At 37.5% G+C, this 13,038-nt stretch overlaps 1 protein-coding gene, 1 non-coding gene and 1 pseudogene across 2 annotated transcripts; 2 read left to right on the top strand and 1 right to left on the bottom strand.

Annotated features, from left to right (window-relative positions):
- Nucleotides 1–1,589: 1,589 nt before the first annotated feature.
- Nucleotides 1,590–3,114, bottom strand: LOC131649575 (uncharacterized). Its single transcript, XM_058919331.1, has 2 exons — nucleotides 1,972–3,114; nucleotides 1,590–1,910 (listed from the first exon to the last, which is right to left on the bottom strand). Exons 1-2 carry the CDS (start codon nucleotides 3,112–3,114, stop codon nucleotides 1,590–1,592), a joined length of 1,464 nt encoding a protein of 487 aa, XP_058775314.1.
- LOC131654385 (small nucleolar RNA R71) lies at nucleotides 2,489–2,595 on the top strand. The gene has a single exon (XR_009299426.1). It is a non-coding gene; the product is annotated as a small nucleolar RNA R71 (small nucleolar RNA).
- Nucleotides 3,115–8,316: 5,202 nt separating the features above from the next.
- Nucleotides 8,317–11,624, top strand: LOC131646415 (cullin-3A-like; annotated as a pseudogene).
- The last annotated feature ends 1,414 nt before the right edge of the window (nucleotides 11,625–13,038 follow it).

The raw sequence follows: 13,038 nt of genomic DNA on the forward strand, positions 1-13,038 counted from the left end.
ACATCATGCATCTCTGAAATGTCGCAGGGGCGTTGCATAACCCGAAAGGCATTCGTCTATAAGCGAATGTTCCATAAGGGCACGTGAAGGTTGTTTTCTCTTGGTCGTCAGGGTGAATTGGGATTTGAAAGAATCCTGAGTAACCATCCAGGTAGCAGTAATAGGAATGTTTTGCTAAGCGTTCGAGCATTTGGTCAATAAAGGGAAGAGGGAAATGGTCTTTCCTCGTGGCTTTGTTTAACTTACGATAGTCAATACACATCCTTGCTCCAGTCACCTTTCTTTCGGCTATAAATTCGCCTGACTTGTTTACGGTAACTGTTATGTCTCCCTTCTTTGGTACACAATGGACCGGACTTACCCACTGACTATCGGAGATTGGATATATAATTCCAGCATTCAGAAGTTTTGTAACTTCATCTTTAACTACTGTGCTCAGGATAGGGTTAATCCTTCTTTGATGCTCCCTAGAGGTTTTGCAATCTTCTTCCAACATGATGCGATGCATACATATGGAAGGACTTATTCCTTTCAGATCAGCAATGTTATATCCTAACGCAGATGGATACTTTCTCAATACTTGTAATAGCTTCTCGGTCTCTGTGGCTCCTAGCTCTGCGTTGACTATTACTGGTCTTTTGAGCTCATCGTCTAGATATTCATACCTAAGAGTCTTGGGTAGTGGTTTAAGGTCCAAGGCTGGTTTCTTTGGGAAAGGCATAGGGTTGGGTGTTAAAGCTAAGCATTCGCTTAAACTACCGTCTCGATATTCCGGGCGCCAATTGTCATCTTCGAAAATCAGGGGCATCGAAATCTTTATAACTTTAGAGTAAGATTCTTCTGATAGTCCTATCTCTTTTACACATTCATTAATAACGTCCACCAGATAACATGTATCTTCTATAGCTGGGGCTTGAAGGAATTGTGTTAGAATAAACTCGACCTTCTCCTCACCTACTTCGAATGTCAACTTGCCTTTCTTTACGTCTATAATGGCTCCAGCGGTAGCTAGGAAAGGTATTCCTAAGATTATAGGAGTATTGACGTCTTCCTTTATGTCCATAATTATGAAATTCGTAGGGATGTAGAATTGTCCAATGCGGACGGGTACATTTTCGAGAACACCTACAGGATACTTGATAGATCGGTCTGCAAGTTGTACTGACATCTTGGTTGGTCTTAGATCTCCCATGTTTAGTTTCTCGCAAATGGACAAAGGCATTAGGCTAATACTAGCTCCTAAGTCACATAAAGCTTTGTCTATGACAAATTTTCCTATATTGCAGGGTATGGAGAAACTTCCTGGGTCTTTCAGCTTAGGTGGCATTTTATTTTGAATTATTGCACTACATTCAGGAGTGAGTGTTATGGTGTCGTTGTCTTCTAATTTCTTTTTATTCGATAGGATTTCTTTTAGGAACTTAGCATATGAGGGCATTTGGGTAATGGCTTCTGTAAACGGAATTGTGATGTTTAACTGTTTAAGAAGTTCGACAAAATTCTTAAATTGCCCTATGTTTTTTAGATTTCTCGAGTCTTTGAGGGTACGGGATAGGTGGTTTATAAGGTGGTGGAGGTATGTATGGCGCTTATTTCTCCTCCGTCTCGCCTTCTTTGTCCTCTCTCTCTTTTGGATCACTCGGTTTATCCTTGGGTCTACTTTCCTCCTCAGTTGTCTTCCTAGGGCTTTGGAACATAGCAGGGTTTTTAAGCCTAGGGTCAGTCGGTTCATCCATCTCTCTACCACTTCGCAGAATAATAGCATGAGCATGTCCTTTTGGGTTTGGTTGTGGCTGTCCTGGAAATGTCCCAGCAGGTGCGGCAGTAGGTGCTTGTTGCTGTGCCACTTGAGAGATTTGTGTCTCGAGCATCTTGTTGTGAGTGGCCAACACGTCTACTTTAGTCGCTAACTGTTTAATTTGCTCATTAGTGTGCACGTTGTTGTTTATGAAATCTTTATTAGTATGGTACACTGGGTGCTTGACCAGGTGCGTACAAAGCATTATTGTTCTTGTACGAGAAATTAGGGTGATTCTTCCATCCTAGGTTATACGTGTTTGAGTAGGGGTTTCCTTGAGCATAGTTTACTGGTTCGGGAGAAACTCCTGCCAAAAGTTGGCATTCGGGGGCAGCATGTCCAGACATCCCGCATATTTCGCAATTTGGGGAAACAGCAACCACGGCGGCTACAGGTGCTATAGTGAAGTTTTCAATCTTCTGAGTTAGGGCATCGACTTTGGCGTTAACGCGGTCGAGGCTACTTATCTCGTAAGTCCCACTCTTCGTTGAAGATTTCTCTCCAGAATTTTTCTCTGATTGAGCTCTCTCGCTTCCCCATTGATAATGGTTTTGAGCCATACTTTCGATAAGTGTGTAGGCATCAGCATATTCTTTATCCATCAGTGCGCCACCTGCGGCGGCGTCAATCGTAAGTCTCGTATTGTAGAGGAGACCATAGTAGAAGGTATGGATGATTAACCATTGTTCTAAACCATGATGTGGACAAAGTCTAAGCATGTCTTTGTATCTCTCCCACGCTTCGAATAAAGACTCGTTGTCTTTTTGTCTAAACCCATTGATCTGGGCTCTTAGCATGGCGGTCTTACTAGGTGGAAAATAACGCGCCAGGAAGACTTTCTTAAGTTCATTCCAGGTCGTGACAGAATTGGCGGGCAAAGACTGGAGCCAGGCTCTAGCTCTATCCCTCAGTGAAAAAGGAAAAAGGCGCAGTCGGATAGCTTCCGAACTGACATTATTCGCCTTTAAAGTGTCTGCGTATTGCAGGAACACTGACAGATGAAGATTAGGATCTTCCGTCGCATTTCCAGAAAATTGGTTTTGTTGTACAGCTGACAACAGCGATGGCTTTAGCTCGAAATTATTCGCCTCAATAGCAGGAGAAGCAATGCTATTGTGAGGTTCAGCTTGCGAAGGAATAGCGTAAGATTTGAGAGGACGCGACTGTTCTCCCATGGTTGATTCTTCAACTGGTTCAGAAGTAAGAGTAGGAACAAGAGTGCGAGTACGTCGCAATCGACGTGATACAGTGATAAAACGCTCCGGTTCGGGAATTGGCAGCGCTAAGTCTTCACTTCGAGAGCGAGTACTTGGCATGCAAAAAGGGAATTAGAATAATTGAGTTTGCCTTAGTCTCTACAACGTAACAGTTAATTACGATTGTTGACTAAATTACTCCCCGGCAACGGCGCCAAAAACTTGATCGCGACAATGGGGTATGTCTGTGATTATGACTGCAAGTGCACAGTCTATCGCGTAGTTTTAAAAGATATCGAACCCACAGGGACTAAGAATCGACCTAATGTAGTTAATCGCTACTACGTAAATCTAAGGCTAATATTTGATTGATTATGATCAGACAGGGAATTAAAAAGAAATATTATTAAATTAAATCTAGGATAATAATATCGGTATGCAATGGTAGGACTTCGGGGATCTAGTAAGCCATCGATGCGGATAGTAATTTAAAATCACTTTTCTGTAGAAATCATTAGTTTAAAAACCCTCCTCTCACACTCTCGTGTTTATTGATTATGATTTCAATATCAAACCTAAGTGAGCGCTCTCGCTGTATCAATTAAAGTTCAAAGTGATTTTTGAAAACCAATGGAAACTAATTACCCTTAAAGCGCTCTCGCTGTATTTAAGGTTAATGCCTAATTTCTAAGGTCCAGTTAAAATCTCAAAATCTCGTTTTTATTGATCCTAACTTCTATTGTTTTTAACTCTCGTTACAAAACAGTTTAATTAAGCGTTTAGAAATATCAGCCAGACAAATAAATTCAATTAATAAACTACATCGAAGAGTTCCTCGATTCCCTCGATTATGTGACCTTACATACCGATAAAAGGTATTTAGCCGGACACTGTTTTAATAAATGGAACAAGATAGATATAGCATGTAAATAATGATCCAGGCATAACTGACAATAATAATTAAATGCTAATAAATAAACCTTAATTAAATTGCAGACTGAAAGTGTAATCTTGCTGTACCAAATCTTGAATCCGGGACGAAAATAAATGCTGAAAATTAATTCTGATGCTAAAACTAAAACTAAATCTGAGGGTAACAATGAAAACTAAATCGCAATAGAGTTTCCGGTGTGGAAATCTATTGCCAGAAGCGGGTAGGAAATAAGAACAGCACTGGAAAAAGAAACAGATGAACTACTTGACGGCTGTAGGGTAAAACTTCGTAACCCTCTCAATAATTCTTGAAGGGTATTTATAGAGTTGCAGATTCTTGGGTTTGATCACGTTCCGTAGCTGTTGCACTTCTTTCGGAGGAGAAAATGGCGGAGAAAAATCTGGACGAATATCTTCTGGGTTTGAGTGTGTGACTTACGTCACACACTAATATTAAGTGGGTGTCGTACGGCAGGGAGGGGGTGCACCGAACGGAAGATGCCCTAGCATGCCATTCGTCACGTGCTGGACTTAGTCTTGGCGCGTTGGGCCTCTTTCTTCTGGGCCTGCTTCCTCTTCTATTTGCACCTCCTCTTGCAATTGGCATTTTAAGCAATTCTTCTCCATTTTAAGTCCTTTTTCCGAATATTCCTTTTGCGAGCTCCGATTAAATAAATTCCTGAAAACAAATAGAAATACCGACATAATACAAAATAAAATAATAAAATCGAAATAAAATAGAATAATAATGCATGTAAATTAAGCTAAATATACGATACGTATTCGTGTTATCACAAAATAACATACAATCATATATGATTTGTACCTAAAAAATCATGTAGAATTCAAAAATCAAACAAAATCTACAAAAATAACACACCAATGGATAACAGAGGCAAAATGTCTCAATAACATACATGACATCTTTCTTATATTTTATCGATAAAATTAAATCAATGCATATGAATTAACGTGAAGATTTTTTTTATTAAACTTTTTCACTATGGACCTCCACACTTAAAAAACACAAACTAGTCCATTATATTTCTACATTCCAATTTAGTATGTGAAACAATATTCAATTATAAATTAGTTTTTTTTAAGTTTGGTACCCGATCTTGCGACCGACTAGTTCAAGAGGACCAATCCTACTATTTACTTGTGGGGATCCATTAAAGTCATAGCAAATCTTTGTATTGACTTGACCTAATACATAAATTAATAGTACCTAGCGATATTTGAATTTAAAACCTTGAAAATAACACAATCTCAAAACTCAAGTCTTTACCAACACACCTACTCCTAAGCATTGACTATTGATTGGTTTTATTTGGAAATGAGAATAAAAATAAGTTAACATTGAAGTAGTTTATGATTTTGAATTTATGAGTTTGAGTTTATAAAAAGATGATAGAAGGCAAGATTTGGAATTGGGGCCAAATTTCAAAAATTTCAAAGTTAAGAGTCTTCAAAGAAATATGTTCAGTGTTGGAATTAGAGTTAATTAAAAAGAATGGACTCGCAGTCTGTTGTGGTGGTGGTGGTCTGAAGCTTCCGATAAGGTTAGCATTGCAACGCTCAAATCCGTTAAAGGGTGAAAAATAGAGTTTGAACGATAAAGGATTTGAATACATGTGACACTTTGTCTTCATTAAATAGAAAAAGTGGTTGACAACTGAATGCGGATGGTGAGGCATGAGATGCGGTGAGCCGAGATTGATCTGGATGATTGGGAGAGTGCTCGCTTAAGAGATTTCCTGCTCTTTCAGATCTTCACCAAAGGCTGCCTCAAATTGTTCTTGGACTTTCGGTTCTTTGGCCTCGTAAACGACATAGAACAAAATCATTGTTTAGATTATTTAGAAAACAACCTTGAACTTAAGGTTATTGGATTCGCATAAGATACATGTGTGTTAATATAACAATAACTGTAAGGAGACTATTTCCAGTCCACCCTCAGTCCTAATAGACGGCTAACTGAAAGTCATTCACCAAAGTCGTCTTTTTCAGTCAACTTTCTAAAAGAGTAGTAATATTTTTTTTGTTATATACATCTTTCTTCAGTTTGAGGAGTTTTGGATCATGGGTGTTTGAGTTTTTGTATAAGGAGAAGATGAGTAACCAGAAGAGGAATTTTCGGATAGAGGCTATCAAATACCAGGAAATCAAGGATCAGAACTATGCTAATAAGACTTGGTATTGATCCAGAAAGATTGAAGAATAATGCTGAATTTGAGCAGGGCCTCTTGCATGCGAAAAATAAATACGAAAAGATTATAAAATTGGCATTTAGTAATGACGAATTGTTCCAGTATGCTTTGAATTCCTCATTTGAATTTTTCAATATAGAGGAAAAAGGATAGCCCCAAATTGAGGTAGCAATAGTCCATGAAGCAACTTGATAATGCATTTGCCTCCCCTACACTCTTTTTCTGTTTATTTATGCAGTTTGTGTTTGTATAGAGTTCGGAGCCCAACTTTTGTACCAAGCCATAGCGCCTTTCTTGAGGGTCGTGGGAAAGATTCGACATTTGATGGCTCCTCGAACGATGCGGTAATTGAGCATGGCTTCGATGTTCTCAATATGTTCGTCCGGGTCGGACGTGCCATCATAAGTACATAGGGAAGGTGGTTTCTCCATCCTGTGGGGGAGTGGAGTCTCCATGAGTGCTCGGGACAGTGGACCACAGGGGTCTTCCTAGTCGCTTCTGACCAATGTGCGGGATGGGGAAGACTCAACCCGAGAGCTCTGGTGGCGGCAAGGCGGGCTTTTTGGCCGACTCTTCTTATCGGTAGCTTTATTTTTCTTTTTTTCTAGGGAATTTAGCTCCTTCCCGGGGGCGCGTCCCCGCTTCTTGGGAACTTCTGGGACTGATCGCTCCAGTCGGGGCTCAAAGATTCATCTTGCCGGTATTTCCGTTGGGGAGAACGGGAGTGGTTGCCTCGTCGTCGCAGAGATGGAGTGCGAGACCTGGATCGCTGCTTCCTCAGGGTTGGAGATCGGCGTTCAACCTCCAACATTGTAATTCACTGATTCTGCTGGAAGACAAGAAAGTTCGTCTGGTTAATGGCCGGGAGCATGGACGCGGTGGTCGGTTCCGCGTTTGGCGGCACAAGGATCTCTTGATAGGTGTCGCCAAGGAGATGTTGTTGGGCGGCATTGTAGCCTGTGCGCTCGAATGAGGGAGAGGTGGGCTGCTCGTCCCTGGCGTCACCTTGCTCAGGACCAGTTGTCCCATTGTTTTCCTGGTTTTCGGTGACGAGGAAAGGGTTCACGTTGTCGCTGTGTTGGCTGGAAATTGTGATCGGTAGGTTGATATTGGATTGCTTTGGTCTAATTCGGGAGAAGACGGGGTAGCAGTTCAATTCCCACAGACGGCGCCACTGATCATACCAGGATCAGAAGATCCTTTAGGCCTACAACGTGATTCTGGTCGGTCCAAAGAAGAGGAAGGGGTATCTACAAGACACTCCGATGCCAAAGTGAGGTTCAGAGTGGGAAAGCAAGTATGTAGAATGGAAGTGATTGTTTATCTGACCCTCTTGTGAAAGAGGGTATTTATAGTCCGCAATGCTGGGCCAAGATATGCTGTTTTGGGCTAGCTCGTGGAGGCAAAAAACAGGACACTGCCAGGATCCTATGTGGTAGTGAAGAGTCAGCATGTGACTCCCATCCTAGATGGACTGTCCGTAGGGTTCGGAGGAGGATGACCGAATCTTTCGGTGGACAGTTGACCACGTGCTCTACGTGGGACACGTGGCTGAGACGCTCCCAACGGTCATGAATATGTGAATATTCCGTTGGGCCTTTATGTTGACTTTGATGGATTGGGCCATGTCCGACGCTGAACCAGTCATAGGCCCAACCCAAAACACATTTTTATATATTTCTTCAAAAAAAAATATTTTTATATTAATTTGTGCAATTCTTTGTATTTTTCCTCCTTCAAATATAGTAGTTACTATTTTTATAAGAATACATGAATATTGCTCTGTTTTTCGGTAAATGAAATCATGCTATTTACAATATTTTCCTTTAAACACGTGATTATTTTCTTTTTATTTTTTATTTTTCCTTTTATTTTCATTTACTATTTATTTTTTAATTATTCTTTACCATTTATATTTCCATAACAGAATACCATATTCGTCAAATTACTAATAAAGACAACTATATACATTTTTTAATTAAACTTTATAAGGTATTTAAATCATATCATACCATAAATTTAAAAAATTCCCATTTCTCATTTCTACCTCTCTGTGTATATCCGTTGAACCAAACCGAACTTCATAAGTATAAAACCCGATGAAGACTGAACTTCATTCAACTGCAAACCGTTAAACCAAAGAAAAAACGAAGCAACGTTTCGCACTTTCTCATTTCAGATTGAGGCGTTCAAGCAGAGAGTTATCATGGATCCGAGATATGCTGATCATACTTGGAACGTTCTGGAACATGCAATTCATGAGATATATAATCAGAACGCTAGTACTCTCAGTTTTGAAGAGCTTTACAGGTTCTTTTTTTTCTCTTCATGATTTTGCTTACTGTTGTTGATTCTTAGAAAACTTTGTTTTATTTGTTGTTGTTATTATTATTATTATCATCATGATGATTGATTTTGATTATGATTTTGCATTCTTAGGGGATGTTTGGAAGAGCTTATTTGCTTATCTTATGGCTTAAGTACTTGTATAAATATTTGGACGAAATTACGAAAACGATTTTGATAGTTCCTCCAAATCACTTATTGTCATAAGCTGTTTTCGGATTACATGCCTGTTTGGATTAACTTATTGGAGCTTATCTACTGGCATAAGTTTTGTGAAACTGTTTGGTAGTCTGAACCAAAAAGGCTTATGACATATTTCTTAAACTTTTTTGAGTTTCTTTTTCATAACTTTTCCAAAATAGCTTACGAAAATATGGAATCTATATAAAAACAATTTAAAGTTATTTTATCTTATGTTATAAAAATAGCTTATGTAAGCTATTCGTAACGTTTATTTTGATAAGCATTTGAGCTATAAGCTGTTTATCCAAACAGTAGAGTTTACCCTTCCTCTTTGATTAAAGAATTATGTTCACTTATTATTTTCTTTTTTTTTTAAAAGTGTCACTTATATTGCCATAAGCTGCTTTCAGATTATGATGACTTTGTAAAGCATCCATTTTCTTGCTTGGAGTGATTCCTTTTGTAGCATGCCATCCTTGTGTGAAGGCTGTAGGCTTCAAAAAAGGAAATAGAGATCTATTAGATTTATGTGATGTTTTATCCTTCTAACATCTGAATAATCTCATTATTTCACATATTAATTACAAGTGACTTGATTATAACCTAGGTTTGAAATAGGGATCTATTAGATTCATGTAATGTTTTATCCTCCTAACTTCCGAATAATCTCGACATTTCACGTATTAATTACAAGTCACTTGGTTATAACCTAGGTTTGAGCTCCCAGCAATGGACTCTTTTTTACGTATTAAATATGTTGATGCTAAGGATCCAAATTGAATCTTATTTGGAAAGATAGCATTTATTTCATTTTGTATTTCTGAAGTAAGGAATGCTTTTTATCATCTAATATTTTATTGTTTTTATTTTGTGGATTTAGGAATGCTTACAATATGGTTCTTCACAAATTTGGTGAGATCACACTGGGTTGGTTGCCACCATGACTTTTCATCTCAAAGAGATAGCCAGATCTGTTGAAGCCATTCAAGGAATTTCCTTTCTGGAAGAACTCAACAGAAAATGGATTGATCATAATAAGGCGTTAGAAATGATTAGAGACATTTTGATGTACATGGATAGGACTTATACCACAATTACTAGGAAGCCCAGAGTTTATGCACTTGGCCTGAACCTGTGGAGAGAAAATGTTATTCATTCAAACCAGATAAGGACTCGACTGTTGAGTATGCTTTTGGAATTAGTATACAGTGAGCGTGTTGGAGATGTTGTTAATAGAGGACTGATAAGGAATATAACAATGATGCTGATGGATTTAGGTCCTGTTTATAGACAAGAATTTGAGACTCATTTTCTGCAAGTTTCAGCTGAATTCTACAGCTTTGAATCCCAGAAATATATTGAGTGTTGTGATTGCGGGGATTATCTCAAGAAAGCTGAGAGGCGCCTGGATGAGGAAATGGATAGAGTGAACCATTACTTGGACCCTAGGACTGAAAAGATGATTACTAATGTGGTGGAGAAGGAGATGATTGAAAATCACATGCTGAGATTAATCCACATGGAAAACTCTGGCTTAGTTAACATGCTTTGTGATGATAAATATGAAGATTTGGGGAGAATGTATAACTTGTTTGGTCGTGTTAATGATGGTCTCCTGAATATAATTGAAGTGATGATTTCACACATGAGAGAATCCGGTAAACAGCTTGTGACTGATCCAGAAAGGTTGAAGGATCCTGTTGAATTTGTGCAGAGGCTCTTGGATGAGAAAGATAAATACGACAAGATTTTAAACATGGCATTTAGTAATGACAAGTTGTTCCGAGATGCTTTGAATTTATCATTTAAATATTTCATTAACTTGAACCCCCGTTCTCCAGAGCTCATTTCACTATTTATAGATGATAAGTTTCGAAAGGGTCTAAAGGGAGTTAGCGAGGGTGATATAGAGGTTACTCTTGACAAAGTGATGATCCTATTTCGGTACTTGGATGAAAAAGATGTGTTTGAGAAGTATTACAAACAGCATCTGGCAAAGCGACTTTTGTCCGGAAAAACAGTTTCTAATGATGCTGAGAGGAGTTTCATAGTCAAGCTCAAGACAGAATGTGGATTCCAATTTTCCTCAAAATTAGAGGGCATGTTTACTGACATGAAAACCTCTTTAGACACAATGCAGGGCTTTTATGCCCGCCACCCTGAGTTAGGTGATGGTCCTACACTTACTGTGCAGATTCTAACAACAGGGTCTTGGCCATCTCTTGCTAGTGTGGCATGTAACCTTCCGGTGGAAATGTTGGAACTTTGCGAGAAATTTGAGTCATATTACCTCGGCATTCATACTGGCAGGAGGTTGACATGGCAAACTAATATGGGCACAGCAGACTTAAAAGCTACTTTCGGGAAAGGTCAGAGACACGAGTTAAATGTCTCCACCTATCAAATGTGTGTTCTCATGCTGTTTAATGATGCTGATAGATTAAGCTACAAGGAAATTGAGCAGGCAACTGAGATTCCAGCTTCTGATTTGAAGAGGTGTCTGCAATCTTTGGCTTTGGTTAAGGGAAGAAATGTCCTTAGGAAGGAGCCTATGACTAAAGATGTCAGTGAGGATGATGCATTCTTTTTTAATGACAACTTCAGTAGCAAACTGTATAAGGTAAAAATCGGAACTGTAGTTGCAACAAAGGAATCAGAACCAGAGAAACAGGAAACTCGGGAAAAAGTACATGAGGACCGGAAGTTGCAAATTGACTCAGTAATAGTAAGGATTATGAAAGCTAGGAAGCAGCTTGATCATAACAATCTTATAGCTGAGGTCACAAAGCTGTTACAACTGCGATTCCTCGCAAATCTAACCGATGTGAAGAAACGGATTGAGTCTCTTATTGAGAGAGAATTTATGGAGAGAGATAATCGTGACAGAAAACTGTATAGGTATCTTGCATAGAATTGGTAAGCTTGTTTGTTTCAGGGAGGTTAAATACAAATGTTTTATCTTGTGAAAATATCTATACAATTGAATATAATTTTTCATCCATTTAATATTTTTATCATCTAATTTAAGTAGTTATATTTTAAAGTTTATAATTCATAATTGTTTTATTTTCACTTTAATCTTGTTATCCTAAATAAATTAAAATTAATTTTTTTTGTCATTTTATATTTTGATAAGTTAGTATAATAACTAATTTTACTACTAATTTTACGAAACACTGCAAATTCAATAATTCAATAAATCGTTTATTTTCTATTAGACATCAATTAGTTTATAAGATATCAACTAAAACTTTAACTGCTCTCCGCTAGCTTATTAGGTATCTTATCTATTATATTTGGTCCAACAAAACAATATAGTACTTGAATTATATTATCAAAATAAGTTACAAACTCAAACTCGTAAAAAAATGATTTTTAAATATATAAATTTATAAGTTATTTATCGTAATATAAATTTAAAAATTAACATTGCCAAATAGCCTCTTTAAGTAAAAGAAGTATTTTGTCTTGGTAAGCAACATAGCTAGCAGTTGTGTAGTGACATAAGTGTAGATGTGTGAGTTCGAACCGGCGACATCTCACCCGTTCATTTTTAATAAGGCGAATTCTAGTCATGAAACTTAATATAATAAATTTTATTTTATTTCATTACTTTCCATTATTTTTTGTACTCTTGGATTTGGACGGAATAATAAAATTGATATATTCCATAATAAAACATACAAATAATAAAATGATTTCTTTATGAAATAAAAAATACAAATAATAAAATGATTTCTTTATTTCATTTTGTCTGTTCCACTCTATTTTGCTCAATTTATTTTATAATATCTAAACATATTCTAAATCATTAAGGAATAAGAAAGTTTATCTAAATAGATAATAACCCATTAGTATAAGAGATTAAACTTTGACATGTCTCAAATCATGGCGAAGATGGGATGACTACATCTTCTATAAATATGTTGAGCACATTGATGAAAGTCCTAAAGAACATAAACAACATGTTGAGCATATAAATTTAACTTATCTAATATCTCTCACATTGTTTACATGATAAATTACTTTTAGTATTTCGGCATGTTACCTTTTTTCTTACAAATATGTAAAACTCTTTACTATGTGGTAAAAATCAAATATGTGTAGACATCATTATGCATTTTCCACAACAAAAAACTTTGATACACAAGAAGGGCTAATAAGGGATTTGGATCCCCTGCTGTCTAGCAGGAGTCCAGCTTTAACTTTGTGTGTGATGAAAGAAAAAGTAAAAAAATCAAAATTAATGCAAAGAGATGAGAGATATAGAAATGATGAAAGAGATAGACACATGAAGCAACATGAGGGAGAGCTGCATGGGTTTGTGCAGTAGAGGATCCATATCTGATAATAAGATGAGGGTAAGTATCTA

Source organism: Vicia villosa, linkage group LG2 (genome assembly GCF_029867415.1).
Source record: "Vicia villosa cultivar HV-30 ecotype Madison, WI linkage group LG2, Vvil1.0, whole genome shotgun sequence".
NCBI classification, from domain to species: Eukaryota; Viridiplantae; Streptophyta; class Magnoliopsida; order Fabales; family Fabaceae; genus Vicia; species Vicia villosa.

Coding starts and splice junctions, on each gene's coding strand:
- LOC131649575 (XM_058919331.1), bottom strand. CDS start 3,114: ATGCCAAGTACTCGCTCTCGAAGTGAAGACTTAGCGCTGCCAATTCCC. Junction 1,911..1,971: donor CACCTGGTCAAGCACCCAGT/GTACCATACTAA, acceptor CAAATTAAACAG/TTAGCGACTAAAGTAGACGT.